The sequence below is a fragment of the Crocuta crocuta genome, unplaced genomic scaffold (genome assembly GCF_008692635.1).
Source record: "Crocuta crocuta isolate KB4526 unplaced genomic scaffold, BGI_CrCroc_1.0 scaffold443, whole genome shotgun sequence".
In the NCBI taxonomy this organism is placed as follows: domain Eukaryota; kingdom Metazoa; phylum Chordata; class Mammalia; order Carnivora; family Hyaenidae; genus Crocuta; species Crocuta crocuta.
Window position 1 is genome coordinate 194,444 of NW_027529446.1, and position 12,407 is coordinate 206,850.

A 12,407-nucleotide genomic window follows, 5' to 3' on the forward strand; every position below is an offset into this window, starting at 1 on the left:
GGTCCCCCCGCCTGCGCCGTGCCTGTGCCGCCGCGGGGTGCAGTGGCGCGGTCCCGGGGTCCCCGGAGCCCTGGCGAAGCTTGTGTGGCCTGGAGCGGTGGCCGCCTCCGCAGGCTCTCACGTGGACGCGGACCCTAGGGCTGAGGAATGCCCGCCCCTGAAGCCGGCGGGCTGTCTGGCCCTGGAAGGGATTGTCATTCTTCCCAGGATTTAGGTCCCGTGTCTGGCTCGGGTAGGCACCTGCCCCCTGGTGTTTGCCCAGACCCTGAAACCCTCGTCGGGAAGCGAACACGCTCTGCTTCTTTGATTTTGTCTGAGTCCAGGCCACAGAACGAGAAGGGTCTGGTCCACCCTCTCCCTTTAACAGGAGTGTAAACTGAGGCCCAGGGCGCGAGGGGACTGTCCCAAGGTCACTGTGAGGTCGCTTTGGCAGTCCAGTTCTGAGCAGGATGTGTTGAGAGGGTGTATTTTAGCAGAGTCTCCAACAGCACTTATTTGTGGGAGCTCTGCACAGGAGTGGGCAGTGTTTGGTGGGTGGTGTGGAGAAGCTCAGGGAAAATGGATGGAAGCGTGTTTTTCAGGGGAAAGCAGGATAGCCTCTCTTTGCCTGGTAGAAATTTTCTTCCTCGAGTGGACTTCCGTTTTGGTTTGGGTTAAAGATTTATAGTGATGGGCTTGCAGAGAGCAAAGTGCAGAAAAGGGTCTGGGGAGGCAGGAGCGCAGGGTGACAGTGTCTGTGACCAGGTCTGGGAGGAGCTGCCTCTTGCAGAAGCTTCACCCACTTACTCCTGACCCACTTCAGGATCTCAATTGGCCTCTTTCCTCTTCCTTATGATCAGAATGACCCTTTATTGAACGCCTCTGGGCAGGGGCCTTGGCCCCAGGCGGGCCCACAGATCACCGTCCGCCAGCAGGTCTCTGGGAGCCCCAGACAGGAGCCCGCAGGCAGGACGAGTGCGGGCGACTTGCTGCTGTTTCTGGCTGGAGCCCGTGAGGAATCGCTCTTCCTGGCAGGAGGTGGCCACGGACCGCCCGGCGGGGAGGAAGTCCCTGGTCTGCTCCTCCTGTCGCGGGGGAAACCCTGGGTTAGCGCTTCTCTGCCGTGTCTGAACCCACATGGGACCTTTTCACTTCTGTCACCTTTCCGGGGGACTCTCACAAATGCCATGCGTCCCTTTTCTGGCCGGGACACATGGATTAGTGACCGTGTTCGCCTCTTGGGGCTGGGTCAGTGAGCTCCCCAGAAGCAGTGCAGGAGGTCTGCAGGAGCCTGTTTCCTCACTTTGAGTGGCAGGCGCCTGGCGGGTCAGCACCTGGGTCCGCTGAGGCCCCAGCACAGGTCTTCTGCCAGGAGGACCCCCGCTGTCCCGGCGCGCCCCGTTGGGAGGGCACTTGTGGGCACCAGGTTGCTAGCCAGGTCCTGCAGGTTGGTGATTCGGCCTGAGCCTCAGGTGAAGGGAGCAGGAGCAGCCTCCTGGCCAGAGGGAGGGGAGGAGAGGGCGGAGAGGCCCAGAACCCTCAGCTGGCATCCCAGAAATGTTCTCTTGCTCCTCCTACCTGAGCAGAGCTGCTGAGGCTGGTTGGGAGGAGGGTGGGAGCTGGCGGCCTCATCCCCTAGCTCCTGGGCTGTTTTCCATAAAGCCTGCCTGGCCCCGTGCCCTGCCCAGCTGCCTGAGGTCAGGGAGGAGGGGCGGCTGTTTTTAGATGAAGGTGACCTTACTTGAGAACATGGGTCACAGTCACTTGGCGAAAATTGACGGGGGGAGTCGAGTATTCTCCCTCATTTCTCCTTCCTGCCCCCATGGCCTTTGAGGGTCTGTCCCTGTGAATCCCTCGGTGCCCTCCCCTGTCAGTCTTCTGGGCCAGGTAGGACCTGTTTCAGTTCCCTGCTGTGTGTGACCCACACACAGGACAGGGGTGTTAGCCTGTGGTTGTTCAGACATGGGCGGGGGGAGGTGGGGTGGGGGTTCCGTGCCCTGGCCCGTCTCTGAGAGCAGAGACCCTGCGCCCCTGCTCCCTTCTGTAAGTGGCCCTGTCAGGCCTCTGGCCTTTGGGCCACTTCTTTCTCCCCGAGGGAGGCAGAGCGTAGCTGGGATAAGATCGGGCTGACCTTTCTAGCAGCCTCTGGGTGTGGGGACAAGGGCACAGATGCCTCCAGGAGGAGGGCAGTCTCTGGCTCCACTTCCTGCCCTGACTCACCCTCCCAGCTCTGCACCCGGCTGTGGGTTTTGCAATCTTGGGAAATCTTGACTCCGGAGAAATGTGGGTTGCCAGGGGGTGATCCTTCTGGAGAAACGGTGCAGCCACAGGAGGGTTCTGAGCAGGAGTGGACNGCCAGTGGATGGCCTCTGGGCCGCCCCAAGTGGGTGGGCATGAGGGTCCACTCGTCCCTAGGACCTTGGGCCATGTGCCATTTTGCTCCAGAGCAGCAGCCTGTGCCTTCCCACACAGCCGTGAAGCTGTGAGTGTGTGCACTCATGTGTCCCTGCATGTGCATTTGCATACACTCATGGGCCACATATGTATCTGAACCCGTATGCCCACACGTGCATACATGTGGTGCTGCGTGTGCATGCGTGCCCGTGTCCACCCCTGTGGGCGCTGTGTGTGCACCTCTACCCATGTATCCACACGCACATGCACGAGGTCCTGGGTGTGTGCGCACACGCCAAAGGTAGGTAGTGCCCAGGGCAGCAGAAGGGAGCCTCCCCGTCGTTCCTGTGTGGCCGGGCTGCCTGCCTCCCTCTTCCCCTGCCGGGCTAGAGTCCTGAGACCTGGGTCCAGCCTCTTCCACACACAGAGGCCACCCCTCCCCGGACTGGGAGTGCTTGCCTGTGGTCAGTCTGTAGAGGGACAGGGGAGGGGAGGACTGAAGTGATCTCTCTCCAGTAAAGACCACCTGCTGCCTTTTTGGGTCTTCAGGTTAAATTTTCATGACTGACTGGGTCTCTGTGTGGACGAGAGCCTGCTGCTTGCTGCTTGCTTAGCACTGTGGCTTTTCCAGATACGGCCTCACGTTCTGATTTTTCATCCAATTTTATGCTGTAGGATTCTCCATACAGACTGCATGGAAAAGAAGCTTATTGCCAATAGCCCTGGGATGGATCTCTGCGCCCAAATCCTCTGGGCGTGGTCTTCTAGAAGGGACGCCTCTGGGGCACATGAGCTTGGGGGGTGGAGTTGCACTCCCTGCCCTGCCTGGGCACCAGCTTTGTCAGGTCACCGCCCTCCCCGGGGAGGTGGGTTGGGGATGGTGTGGGCAGCCGTTGGGCGCCCTGGGTTCCGGGGACACCTGACGGGAGCGTCCCGGGGACAGGGGCGGCTTGCTGCCCCCTGGGTGGTCGGTGTCTGGTGTAGAGGGAGTCCTGGTCCATTCTCACAGCCCCATGCCCCTCTCCTTCCACCCTGGGGCCCCTCGGCGCCTGGCAGTCTTCCTGCCTGAACTCTGGCCCTTGGCTCAAGCCTCCTTGCCTCAGCAGGCTGCTCTCCATTGGGTTCTAAGTGAGTTTTGATTCCTAAAGAGAATGTCTCACACCAGTGGGGAGTTTTGCCTGGTTGGAAATTGAATGGAAGGGCGGCCACTGGGAGTCTGGCAGCAGTGCCTGGGTCTTCAGAGTGGAGCCAGGTCCTGCCCGGCCCACGTGGAAGATAACGCGTGGAGTATGCGGGTCCCCACTTCGGATGCCCTTGCCTTGATGCGGGGGAGCAGGTCTGCAGGAGCATCCAGTGAGGGAATGGCGGCCAAGACAGTGCCAGATGCAGCTTATTTTAATTTTTTTTGTGTGTCTTATTTATTTTTGAGAGAGAGACAGTGTGAGCAGGGGAGGGTCAGAGAGGGAGGGAGGTACAAAATCCGAAGCAGCTCCAGGCTCTGAGCTAGCTGTCAGCACAGAGCCTGACTCGGGGCTCGAACTCCTGAACTGTGGGATTATGACCTCCGCCAAAATCAAAAGTCAGACGATTAACCAACTGAGCCACCTACGCGCCCCGAGGACTTTTTTTTTTAATGTTTATTTTCAGAGAGAGAGAATCCCAAGCAGGCTCTGCATTGTCAGCACAGAGCCTGACTCGGGGCTCGAACTCCTGAACTGTGGGATTATGACCTCCGCCAAAATCAAAAGTCAGACGATTAACCAACTGAGCCACCCAGGTGTCCAGTAGATTTATCTTTTCTTTTTCCATTTCTTTTTTTTTTTTTTTTTAATGTTTATTTATTTTGAGAGAGAGAGCATGAGCAGGGGAGGGGGCAGAAAGAGCGGGGGAGTGAGAGAATGCCATGCAGGCTCTGTGTTTTCAGTGCGGAGTCCCATGTGGGACTCGATCTCACCAACTGTGAGATTCTGATCTGAGCCAAAACCAAGAGTTGGAGACTTAACTGACTGAACCATCCAGGCGCCCCTAGATTTATGTTTTAAAAGAGGGATTTCAGAGGCGTCTGGGTGGCTCAGTTGGTTAAGGGTCTGAGTTCGGCTCAGGTCAGGATCTCATGATTCATGGGTTCAAGCCCCGTGTCAGGCTCAGTGCTGACAGCTCAGAGCCTGGATTCTGTGTCTCCCTTTCTCTCTGTTCCTCTCCTGCTCATGTTCTGTCTCTCTCTTTCTCAAAACTAAACATTTACAAAAATTTTTTTAAATAAAGGATTCCAGACTGCGCTAGGCCTGGACTCAGTAGCCAGTGTCTTGGTCCTGGTTCTGGGACCCAGGATGGTCACTGGCTTTTGTTTCCAATATCTGAGGCCCACCTGGTTAGAACGTTTCCCAAAAGAAACCTGCATCAAGCCCTCTTCTCTGCAGCAGTAGCACTTCAGACCCGGGGCTCCTTTAACTCCGCGGAAGGTGTCCTTCCAGAAGGAGCCACGTGTGATTCAGGACTCCTCTCCTCTGGGACGGCTTGTCGCCAGTGTGGACGGCCTGGAGTGTCCGGGCCATTGCAGGCTTGCCATGGGGATGAGTGGGCAGGCGGCTGAGGGTCCTGGGTCCTTTCTTGCCCTGACCTTTTGCCATTGTTCTTTCCTGTGGCCCTTAGGGAGCGGGATCTGGACATCTGTAGATGATATCGGCTCCAAAACACGCCTTACCTGTGCCTTGAACCACAGCACCACTGAGATTGTCGGCCACCGCTGGGTGAAGGGGGGCAAGGTGCTGAAGGAGGATGCGCTGCCTGACCTGAAGACGGAGTACGAGTGAGTGGGGCCCGGGGTGGGCGCCGCAGACACCCTGGACCCCATTTCAGCCTGCAGGTGTCCCCCCCCGGGCCCCCTCCTGCGCCCTGCAGGCTCGGACACCTTGTTGCTGCTCACAGCCTCTCTGGTTGGTCAGAACTAAGGTCATAGTTGTGGGCTTGCTTTGGACAGACATTAGACACGAGCCCTGCTCAGACCCCTCAGTTGTGAGAAGCCCAGGTAGGGATCGGAGATGGCCAAGGCCTGGGATCCAGCGAGGGCCCCGGGGCTGCTAAATGGAAGGCTGGCCTCCAAGACCCTTCCCTTCTTTCTCTAGGGTGCTGGCTGGGGAGGGCGGGCAGACCTGGGGTCTCCCGGCTCGGAATCCCGGAGTGCCCGGCTCACTGAGGTCTCAGGCTCTCTGTGCCACCCTGCTCTGCAGCCTGGTCCTAGGCGGTGCCCGAGGCAGCTCCAGAGCCAGGGTCTGCTCTCAGAGGTGACTGGGCACAGAGGCTCATCGGTGCAGGAGCCGGGTCAGTTGAGGGGATCAGTTCCGACTGCCACCCCACACCTCGCCTCTCCTTGATGGGAAGCGGGCAGCCTGTACCCTCCCGCCCTGCAGGGACCCCTCAGTGGAGCCACCAGCTGGGCCTTGCTCTGGCCCCTGGTGGGGTCCCCTGCGGCTCGCAGAGGTTTGAACTTCACTCGGGACAGGATGGTGCTCCTGCCGCGTGCCCTTCTCATTGCCGCGCGTCCGCCTGCAGGGTGGACCTGGACGCCCGCTCCGGCGAGTACTCCTGCATCTTCCTCCCCGAGCACGCAGGCAAGACCAGCATCGAAGTGAAGGGTGAGCTCCGCCGGCCCTCGGGCACGTCCAGGGCAGGGGCCAGGGCCAGAAGAGCCCCCCAGGGAAGGACAGCTCCTTCTCCAGGGTCCTGGGCTCAGGCTCCTGCCTTGCTGGGTCGCCCCTGTAGGGCTCCCCAACATCAAGGCCGTGAAGAAGTCTGAGCACGCCACTGAGAGGGAGTCCGTAGTGCTGGGCTGCAAGTCGGACTCCTTCCCTCCGGTCAGCGACTGGGTGTGGTACAGGGAGGACAGCTCCGGTGAACAGGTGAGGCCCACGCCTGCCCGGGGAGGAGCCGGCCTCCGCCTCCTCGGTCCCTACAAAGTCCGCCCCCGCCCCAGGTCATCAGCAACAGCTCCCAGAACAAGGTCTACGTGGTGTCCTCGGAGACCAAGACCGAGCTGCACATCTTCAACCTGGACCTGGAGACGCACCCCGGCAAGTACACCTGCAACGGCACCAACTCCGAGGGCACCAGCCAGGCCGTCATCGTGCTGCGCGTGCGAAACCGCTTCGCTGCCCTCTGGCCGTTCCTGGGCATCGTGGCCGAGGTGCTGGTGCTGGTCACTGTGATCTTTGTCTACGAGAAGCGTCGGAAGCCGGACGAGGTCCTGGACGGTGAGCCGCACGCCGTGTGCTCGCTGGGGTGCAAGACCCCGGGGGGCTGAGGGGTCCCTGGCTAGAGGTCGGCTCGCCCCCCGCCCGCCATCCTCAGTCAGCGGCTCTGCCCCCGCCTGTGGCAGCTGCTTGGGGCCCGAGGGTTGTGGCACCAAACGTGCTCAGACACCTGAGCTTGGCGCCCGCAGGCCGCATATGAGGGGAACGGGCAGGGCTCCCGGGCGCCCCCTGGGCCATGGCTGCGGACAGCTCATTTTGAGGCTGCACGTGCTGGCGGCCGGACTGGCGCCAGCCCATAAGGGGCCTCGTTTGGGGACAGTCCTGACCGCCTGTCTTCTCCTTGCATGTGGCCGCGCGTCTGCACAGATGAGGACACGGGCTCTGCTCCTCTGTAAGTTGTGGCCTTGCTGGGCGGGTAGGCAGGGCCTGGACAGCCTCCACTGTGTGTGGGGGTGGGGTGGGGGCAGGGACACTATTGTGTCCTCCTGAGCATCGTCAGCCCCCTGTCCCTCCCCAGGAAGAGCAGTGGACACACCAACGACAAAGGCAAGAACATTCGCCAAAGGAACGCCANCCTTTCCTGCAAAAGCAGACCACACCGTGGGTCACGTCAAATTTTTTTCCTTTTTTTAAACTAAACTAGGGTTTTCTACATATAGGATACTGTTCGTTAGAAGTTTTGTTTTTCCTTTGTAAACACCTTGTGAGCGCCTTGGGGAAGCCATGAGCTTCCTGTGAGACTCCCACGTCCTCTGTCCCCTCGCTGCCCCCCATCTGTCCCTGCCATCCCCCCAGCACATCCCCTTGTCATCCCAGCCCATCATTGGGGTTGTGAAGGGCAGACTGACCTTTTCCTGGGGCTCTGCCTCCTGAGGGTGCTGGGCCTCTTTGGGACCCTTTGCGGAAGGTCAGGGGTTGTGCGAGTGGCCGGCCTGCCTGCCTGCGGTCCATGCTGACGGGTTGCTTTCAGTCTGCTGCTGTGTGTCGGGACGGCTCGGGCCCTGCCTGCCCCTCACCACCCCTGCTGTCCACACGCCCAGCTGCGGAGGAGCCACGGGCCCCTGCCCAGCGTCGCAATCCACCCGCCACCTGCCTGCTCACCAATAAAGGCTGACCCGTCACCTCTCCAGACTCCCGTGTGCGCCGGTCCTGGGTCTCAACAGGAAAACCGGGGNGCGCCATGTGGTGCTGCGTCCAGACGGGGTGCACTGGGAGCAGTGTCCGGGCCTGGGAATGCGGTACTGACCAGCTGGTTCCTCCAGACAGCAGCCCTTCCCTCTGAGCTTATTTCCCACCTTCAGAGAGGACTAGACAGGGGAGCCTGGGAATCCTTCCCGTGGGCTCCCCTGGAAAGTACAGGCACCCCACCCACAGCGGCGTGGCACCCTCCTGCCTGGGCAGGAAAGCCCCCTGTGGTCTGAGTGAGGTATGATGGGGAGGCTGCCCCTTGGGACTTTGCTGCGGCTGAAAAGGGGCCACCGAGGCCTAGAAAGCCCTGAAGGGCAGTGCTGTGGGAGAGGTGGCCCTTCTAAGGCTGGCCCACAGGAGAAAGAGGTCCCGGTTTGCGCTGCACAGCCTGACAAGTGCAACAAGCGGGGAGACCTGGACGGGCAGGAGGCACGGCTTCGTGAGCCACAGCCTCTCCAAGCCGGGGTGCCCTTGCCCGTGCCATCTAGGCCTCCTGCCTGGTGTGAGACGGGGAAACCCCCAAAGAAAGAAGGGCTTGTGCAGGGTGACCCTGCAGCACGCCTCCCCCCTGGGGTCAGGAGGAGCCAGAGGCCTCGCCCCCAGCCAGCCCACTCTTCCCAAGTCTCTGGAGCAGCCAGAAGTCAGGGCTTGGATGTGAAATCCTTAGTTTCCACCGCGGGCAAAAACTCCAGCATGATGACGCCACAAATGCTGAAGACAGGCCTGGCCACAAGCCTCCAGTTTGAGACTCCTGGGCTCTGAAAGGGAGCCGCCCTGGGTGGCAGGGAGGAGCTGAACCGGCTGGAGCCGTGGGCCCCGCCCTTCCCCCAGGCTGTCAGCAGAGGGCGCTCCGCACTTGCTCCGGCGCCGGCGTTAGGGGGCGGTGGAGCCCCTGCCTCACAGAGGGCTCTTGGGGCCGCACCAGCCTGGCCCTGGACACGCCTGGCCCACCCTCCCTACGACCGGAAGCTCCTTGGGGGCACCCACCACTTACACTTTGAGGTTTGCTGGGCACCCATGGCGTGGCTGGGCTGTGTTGGGGGGGAGGTGGGCTGGCCCCTTGCTGGGGAGGCCCCGGGGCTCGGGCTCGGCCTCCCTCCTCCACCCGAGGTCAGAGGCACACGGGGGCATTGGGTTGCTGGGGGTCTGTGTCCCTCGGGAGGCCAGGGCTCTGTCCCCGTGCTTCGGGCTGCGCTCTGCGCTGGGTCCAGACCGGAGATTCGAGGGCTGGGGCAGGAAGAGCCTGGGGCATGATGGGTGGTGTGGGGAGTGAGGCTCGGTCCCCTTAGCTGACCCGCACTGGTCCTCCTCGTCCAAAAGACCCTCCCCTCGTAGATGCCTCTCACGTGGATGAGTAATTAGCGAAATCGGGACCACTCACAAGCAGCTTTGTAAGCTTTCTTTTGTAAGTACTTAAGTATTCATCCTTCTACCTGTGAGCATTTAAGGAGCACCACAGTGTGCAGCCCTGTGCTACTGGAGTGTTCTTGTTAACAGCCTGCTGAGGCCTGCCTCAGTTTCCCCAGAGTGGGATGAAGTGATAGCAGCCACTATCTCCATACTTGGCAAGTGCTTGGGGGCTCAGGAACCAATGTCGCGGGGTCCCAATCTGTGGAGGGCACAGGAGGGCTGTCCAGTAGACGAAACAAGGGCACATTCCGGGTGCCGCTCGGAAGTCACCCATGGGCCTCTCTGGCCCCACGGACGGGGGTGCCCATCCTCTCCCTGGGACACCCCACCCCGACTAGCCTGTGATGGGGCCCCAGAGCACCTCCCCCAGGCACACCGAGGTCTCCCACTGGTTGGCAGCAAGGGAGGGATATGGGGTCTCGCCCCGCAGCAGAAGACGGCTGACACGAAGTAGGACAGACGTGCCGGGGGGTCACCGGGTTTGCCTGTCCTGTCCCAGCCTTGCATCCTCCGAGGAGAGTGATCTCTGTGGGGAAAGGAAAACCCTGCTGTGCCCTAGGTCAGCAGACCTGGGGACGTCCTCGCTGCAGACGCCATGAAGTGAGGTCACTGGCCACTCTGGGAGGGACCCCCCAGAGCACAATGGTGTTTGCACGGGTGGCTCTAAGACCTCGGACACGTCACCGTCTCTTTCCTAACCCTGACACCCGTGTCTTATCAGACATCTCCGTATTCTTTGAGTCCGGCAGCCCCTGAGGCTGGAACCGCAGGACCGCCGCGGGCCCGGGGCCTGCCACGAGCGCTGGCCTCATTTTGTCTGCTTGGTCTTAAACTATTTTTCACGCACGGGTGCGCGAACCGCATGGGCTTCAGGGCTTTCAACCTGGACTTGCCCCAGCTAGAGAGGAAGCAGGCTTGTGGGTGGAGGTCCGAAGATGGCCCCCGGAGTCTAGGCAGGGGGTAGCGCCAAAGGAGGTACCCGGGGCTCAGGGTGGCAGACACACTGTGTGCAGAGTCCAAGAATGGTGAGGGCAGATGGGGGGCAAACTGGATGGTGCGGAGCCATTGGGGCTTCCTTCCAAAGGCAAGTCGAGAGCAGTTTTAGGCAACAGACCCGTCCACACGGTAGCCCTGCCCCGCCCCACTGCCGTCTCTCCGCGCCCTCATCTTCAGCCACCGCCTGGCTCCTTGGTACGCTTTCTTCTCCCACATGCCAGGCACCATCCTGCCTCAGGGCTTTTGCGCGGACCATGCCACCTTTTGGACGCTCTCCCCACAGATGTCCACATGACAAGTGTCCAGCCCTCCGCCCCTTCTGGTTTTCCCTCGGACATCACCTCCTCCAGGAGGCCTCGGGACATATCGCAGCCCTCCCCCCCAGCACCTTTTTCCTCCCTTTCCTAGCCTGAGTTGTGTAGCACTGGTCACCTTCTAATTATCTATTAAATGTAATGTTTATTGTGTTCACTGTCCCCTCTGCTCAACTGTCAGCCCCAGCAGGGTAGGGGTGGCCTGCGAGGTTCACTTCTAAATCCCGGCCCCTGATCAGGCGCTTAACGAAGATTTGAAGATTTGTTGAATCAATGAATTGAGTGAATACTAAGAATACTCTGTCCTGGCCAGGTGGTGACGGGGTGGGAGAGGCACGCTGGTGGCCCTCTGGCCCCCGGGGGGGAGTCTGTGGTATGAAGAGTCATCAGGACCTGCGGACAGGGTCCTCAAGGCTCAGGAGGAGCCTGGACCCCCAAGGTGACCCCAAGGTCCAGGCCCGCCTCTTCCACCCCAGGCCTGGTGGGTCCTCAGGCTGGGCCCTGGGTCGGCCTCCTCCCTGCTCTCAGCGGCATGCCCCGGGGCTCTGGCGGCCTGCCCAGACTGACATGCTCCCAGGGTGAGCATAAAAGATCCCCCTTCAGCTGGAACACACATCTGCCTGGGGCGGGCTGCAGCCTGGCACTGCCAACTCTACTGCCCGCCCAGCTTCTCTCTCACCCCCTCAGGACAGAGAGCGGCCCTGCCCAGCTGGGCTGGTGGAAGTGACCCCCTGGGAGGCCCGACCTGCCTGGCGGAGCCACAGGAGTCCCCGGGGCTTGAGGCGGGCGGCCTGGTGCTTGAGGCGGGCGGCCTGGTGCGGGCTCAAGACGGCCTGGCTCAGCCCCTCCCAGTGAGTACCCACCGTACGCAGGGACAGGTTACATCTCTGCTCTCGCGGACCCCACACACCAGCAGATGGATGTGCCCACTGAACAGTGCTATGAAGGTGGGGGGCTCCTCTGTCTCCATCACCTGCCTCTCAGGACACCCCCCCCCCGACCTCTGGTTGAGCCCAGAAAGGGACCAGGGGCAGGGACAGGGTCTTGGGCCCGTGCTCCCATGTCACCTAACACCACATAACTCCCTAACCTGGCTCTGGGCGCTGGCACAGAGCCTCAGGTGTCCTTCCGGGGGTGGGGGCTGAGCCCAAGGGGCAGAGAAATGGGGCACTCCAGTGGGACTCCCATGTGGGCATCAGTGGGAAGCGGGGAGGGACTCTGGGTCCCCCCTATGATCCTGGGACCCACCAGCCTTCCAGGAGACCCCAGCCCTCCACTGAATTTTAGGGCACCGTTTGAGGGGTAGGTGCCCACAACTTCGGGAGGCCCTTCCTATTGGCCACAGTTTTCCTTACACGCAGGAGGCCAGAAAGCCCTGGAGACTGGCCTCAAGGACTCCATTTTGCCCCTCTGCACACGACACATTTCCGAGTCTTTCCAGGGCCCTCAAATTACACAACAAGGGACCTTTTGGCCTTTAAAAACATCCTTTTATTACGGAAATTCTAACTTACAGAAAAGAGAGAGGCTGACGCGGGGCGGTATCACTTCCCCCGCCCTGGTTGCCCCCTTCAGGCAGGTGAACCCTGGGGACGGGAAGGGCCCCTGGCCAAGGTGGCACGCGGAAGCTCTGGCCCCGCGGCGGGGCTGTGACCTTGGGCGTGTCCTTCCGCCTCGTGGGCCTCAGTTTCCCTTTCCAGAACGAGGCCCGAGCAGGTCTCCAAGGCCTTCGGCCGCGTGACCTTGGGCGGTCACCGACCCCGCGGCCTCAGTTTCCAAGGCGCGGGGTCTGGGCGCGGCGCGCCGGGAGGGGGCGCGGGCAGAGGCGGGACCCCCCCCGCCCCTCCCCCCTGGCCCCGCCCCCCGGGGCCCCGCC

General features: G+C 61.3%; 2 protein-coding genes across 2 annotated transcripts in view; both read left to right on the plus strand.

Annotated features, from left to right (window-relative positions):
- Positions 1-7,737, plus strand: part of BSG (basigin (Ok blood group)) — an 8,122-nt gene extending 385 nt beyond the window's left edge. The window contains exons 2-8 of the mRNA XM_077760584.1: positions 5,026-5,182; positions 5,926-6,008; positions 6,136-6,272; positions 6,347-6,623; positions 6,990-7,014; positions 7,141-7,223; positions 7,664-7,737. Of these exons, the coding sequence (XP_077616710.1) occupies positions 5,026-5,182; positions 5,926-6,008; positions 6,136-6,272; positions 6,347-6,623; positions 6,990-7,014; positions 7,141-7,223; positions 7,664-7,737 (836 nt within the window). The remainder of the gene's footprint in view (positions 1-5,025; positions 5,183-5,925; positions 6,009-6,135; positions 6,273-6,346; positions 6,624-6,989; positions 7,015-7,140; positions 7,224-7,663) is intronic.
- Positions 7,738-11,063: 3,326 nt separating this feature from the next.
- Positions 11,064-12,407, plus strand: part of HCN2 (hyperpolarization activated cyclic nucleotide gated potassium and sodium channel 2) — a 22,369-nt gene continuing 21,025 nt past the window's right edge. The window contains exons 1-2 of the mRNA XM_077760585.1: positions 11,064-11,109; positions 11,219-11,382. Of these exons, the coding sequence (XP_077616711.1) occupies positions 11,064-11,109; positions 11,219-11,382 (210 nt within the window). The remainder of the gene's footprint in view (positions 11,110-11,218; positions 11,383-12,407) is intronic.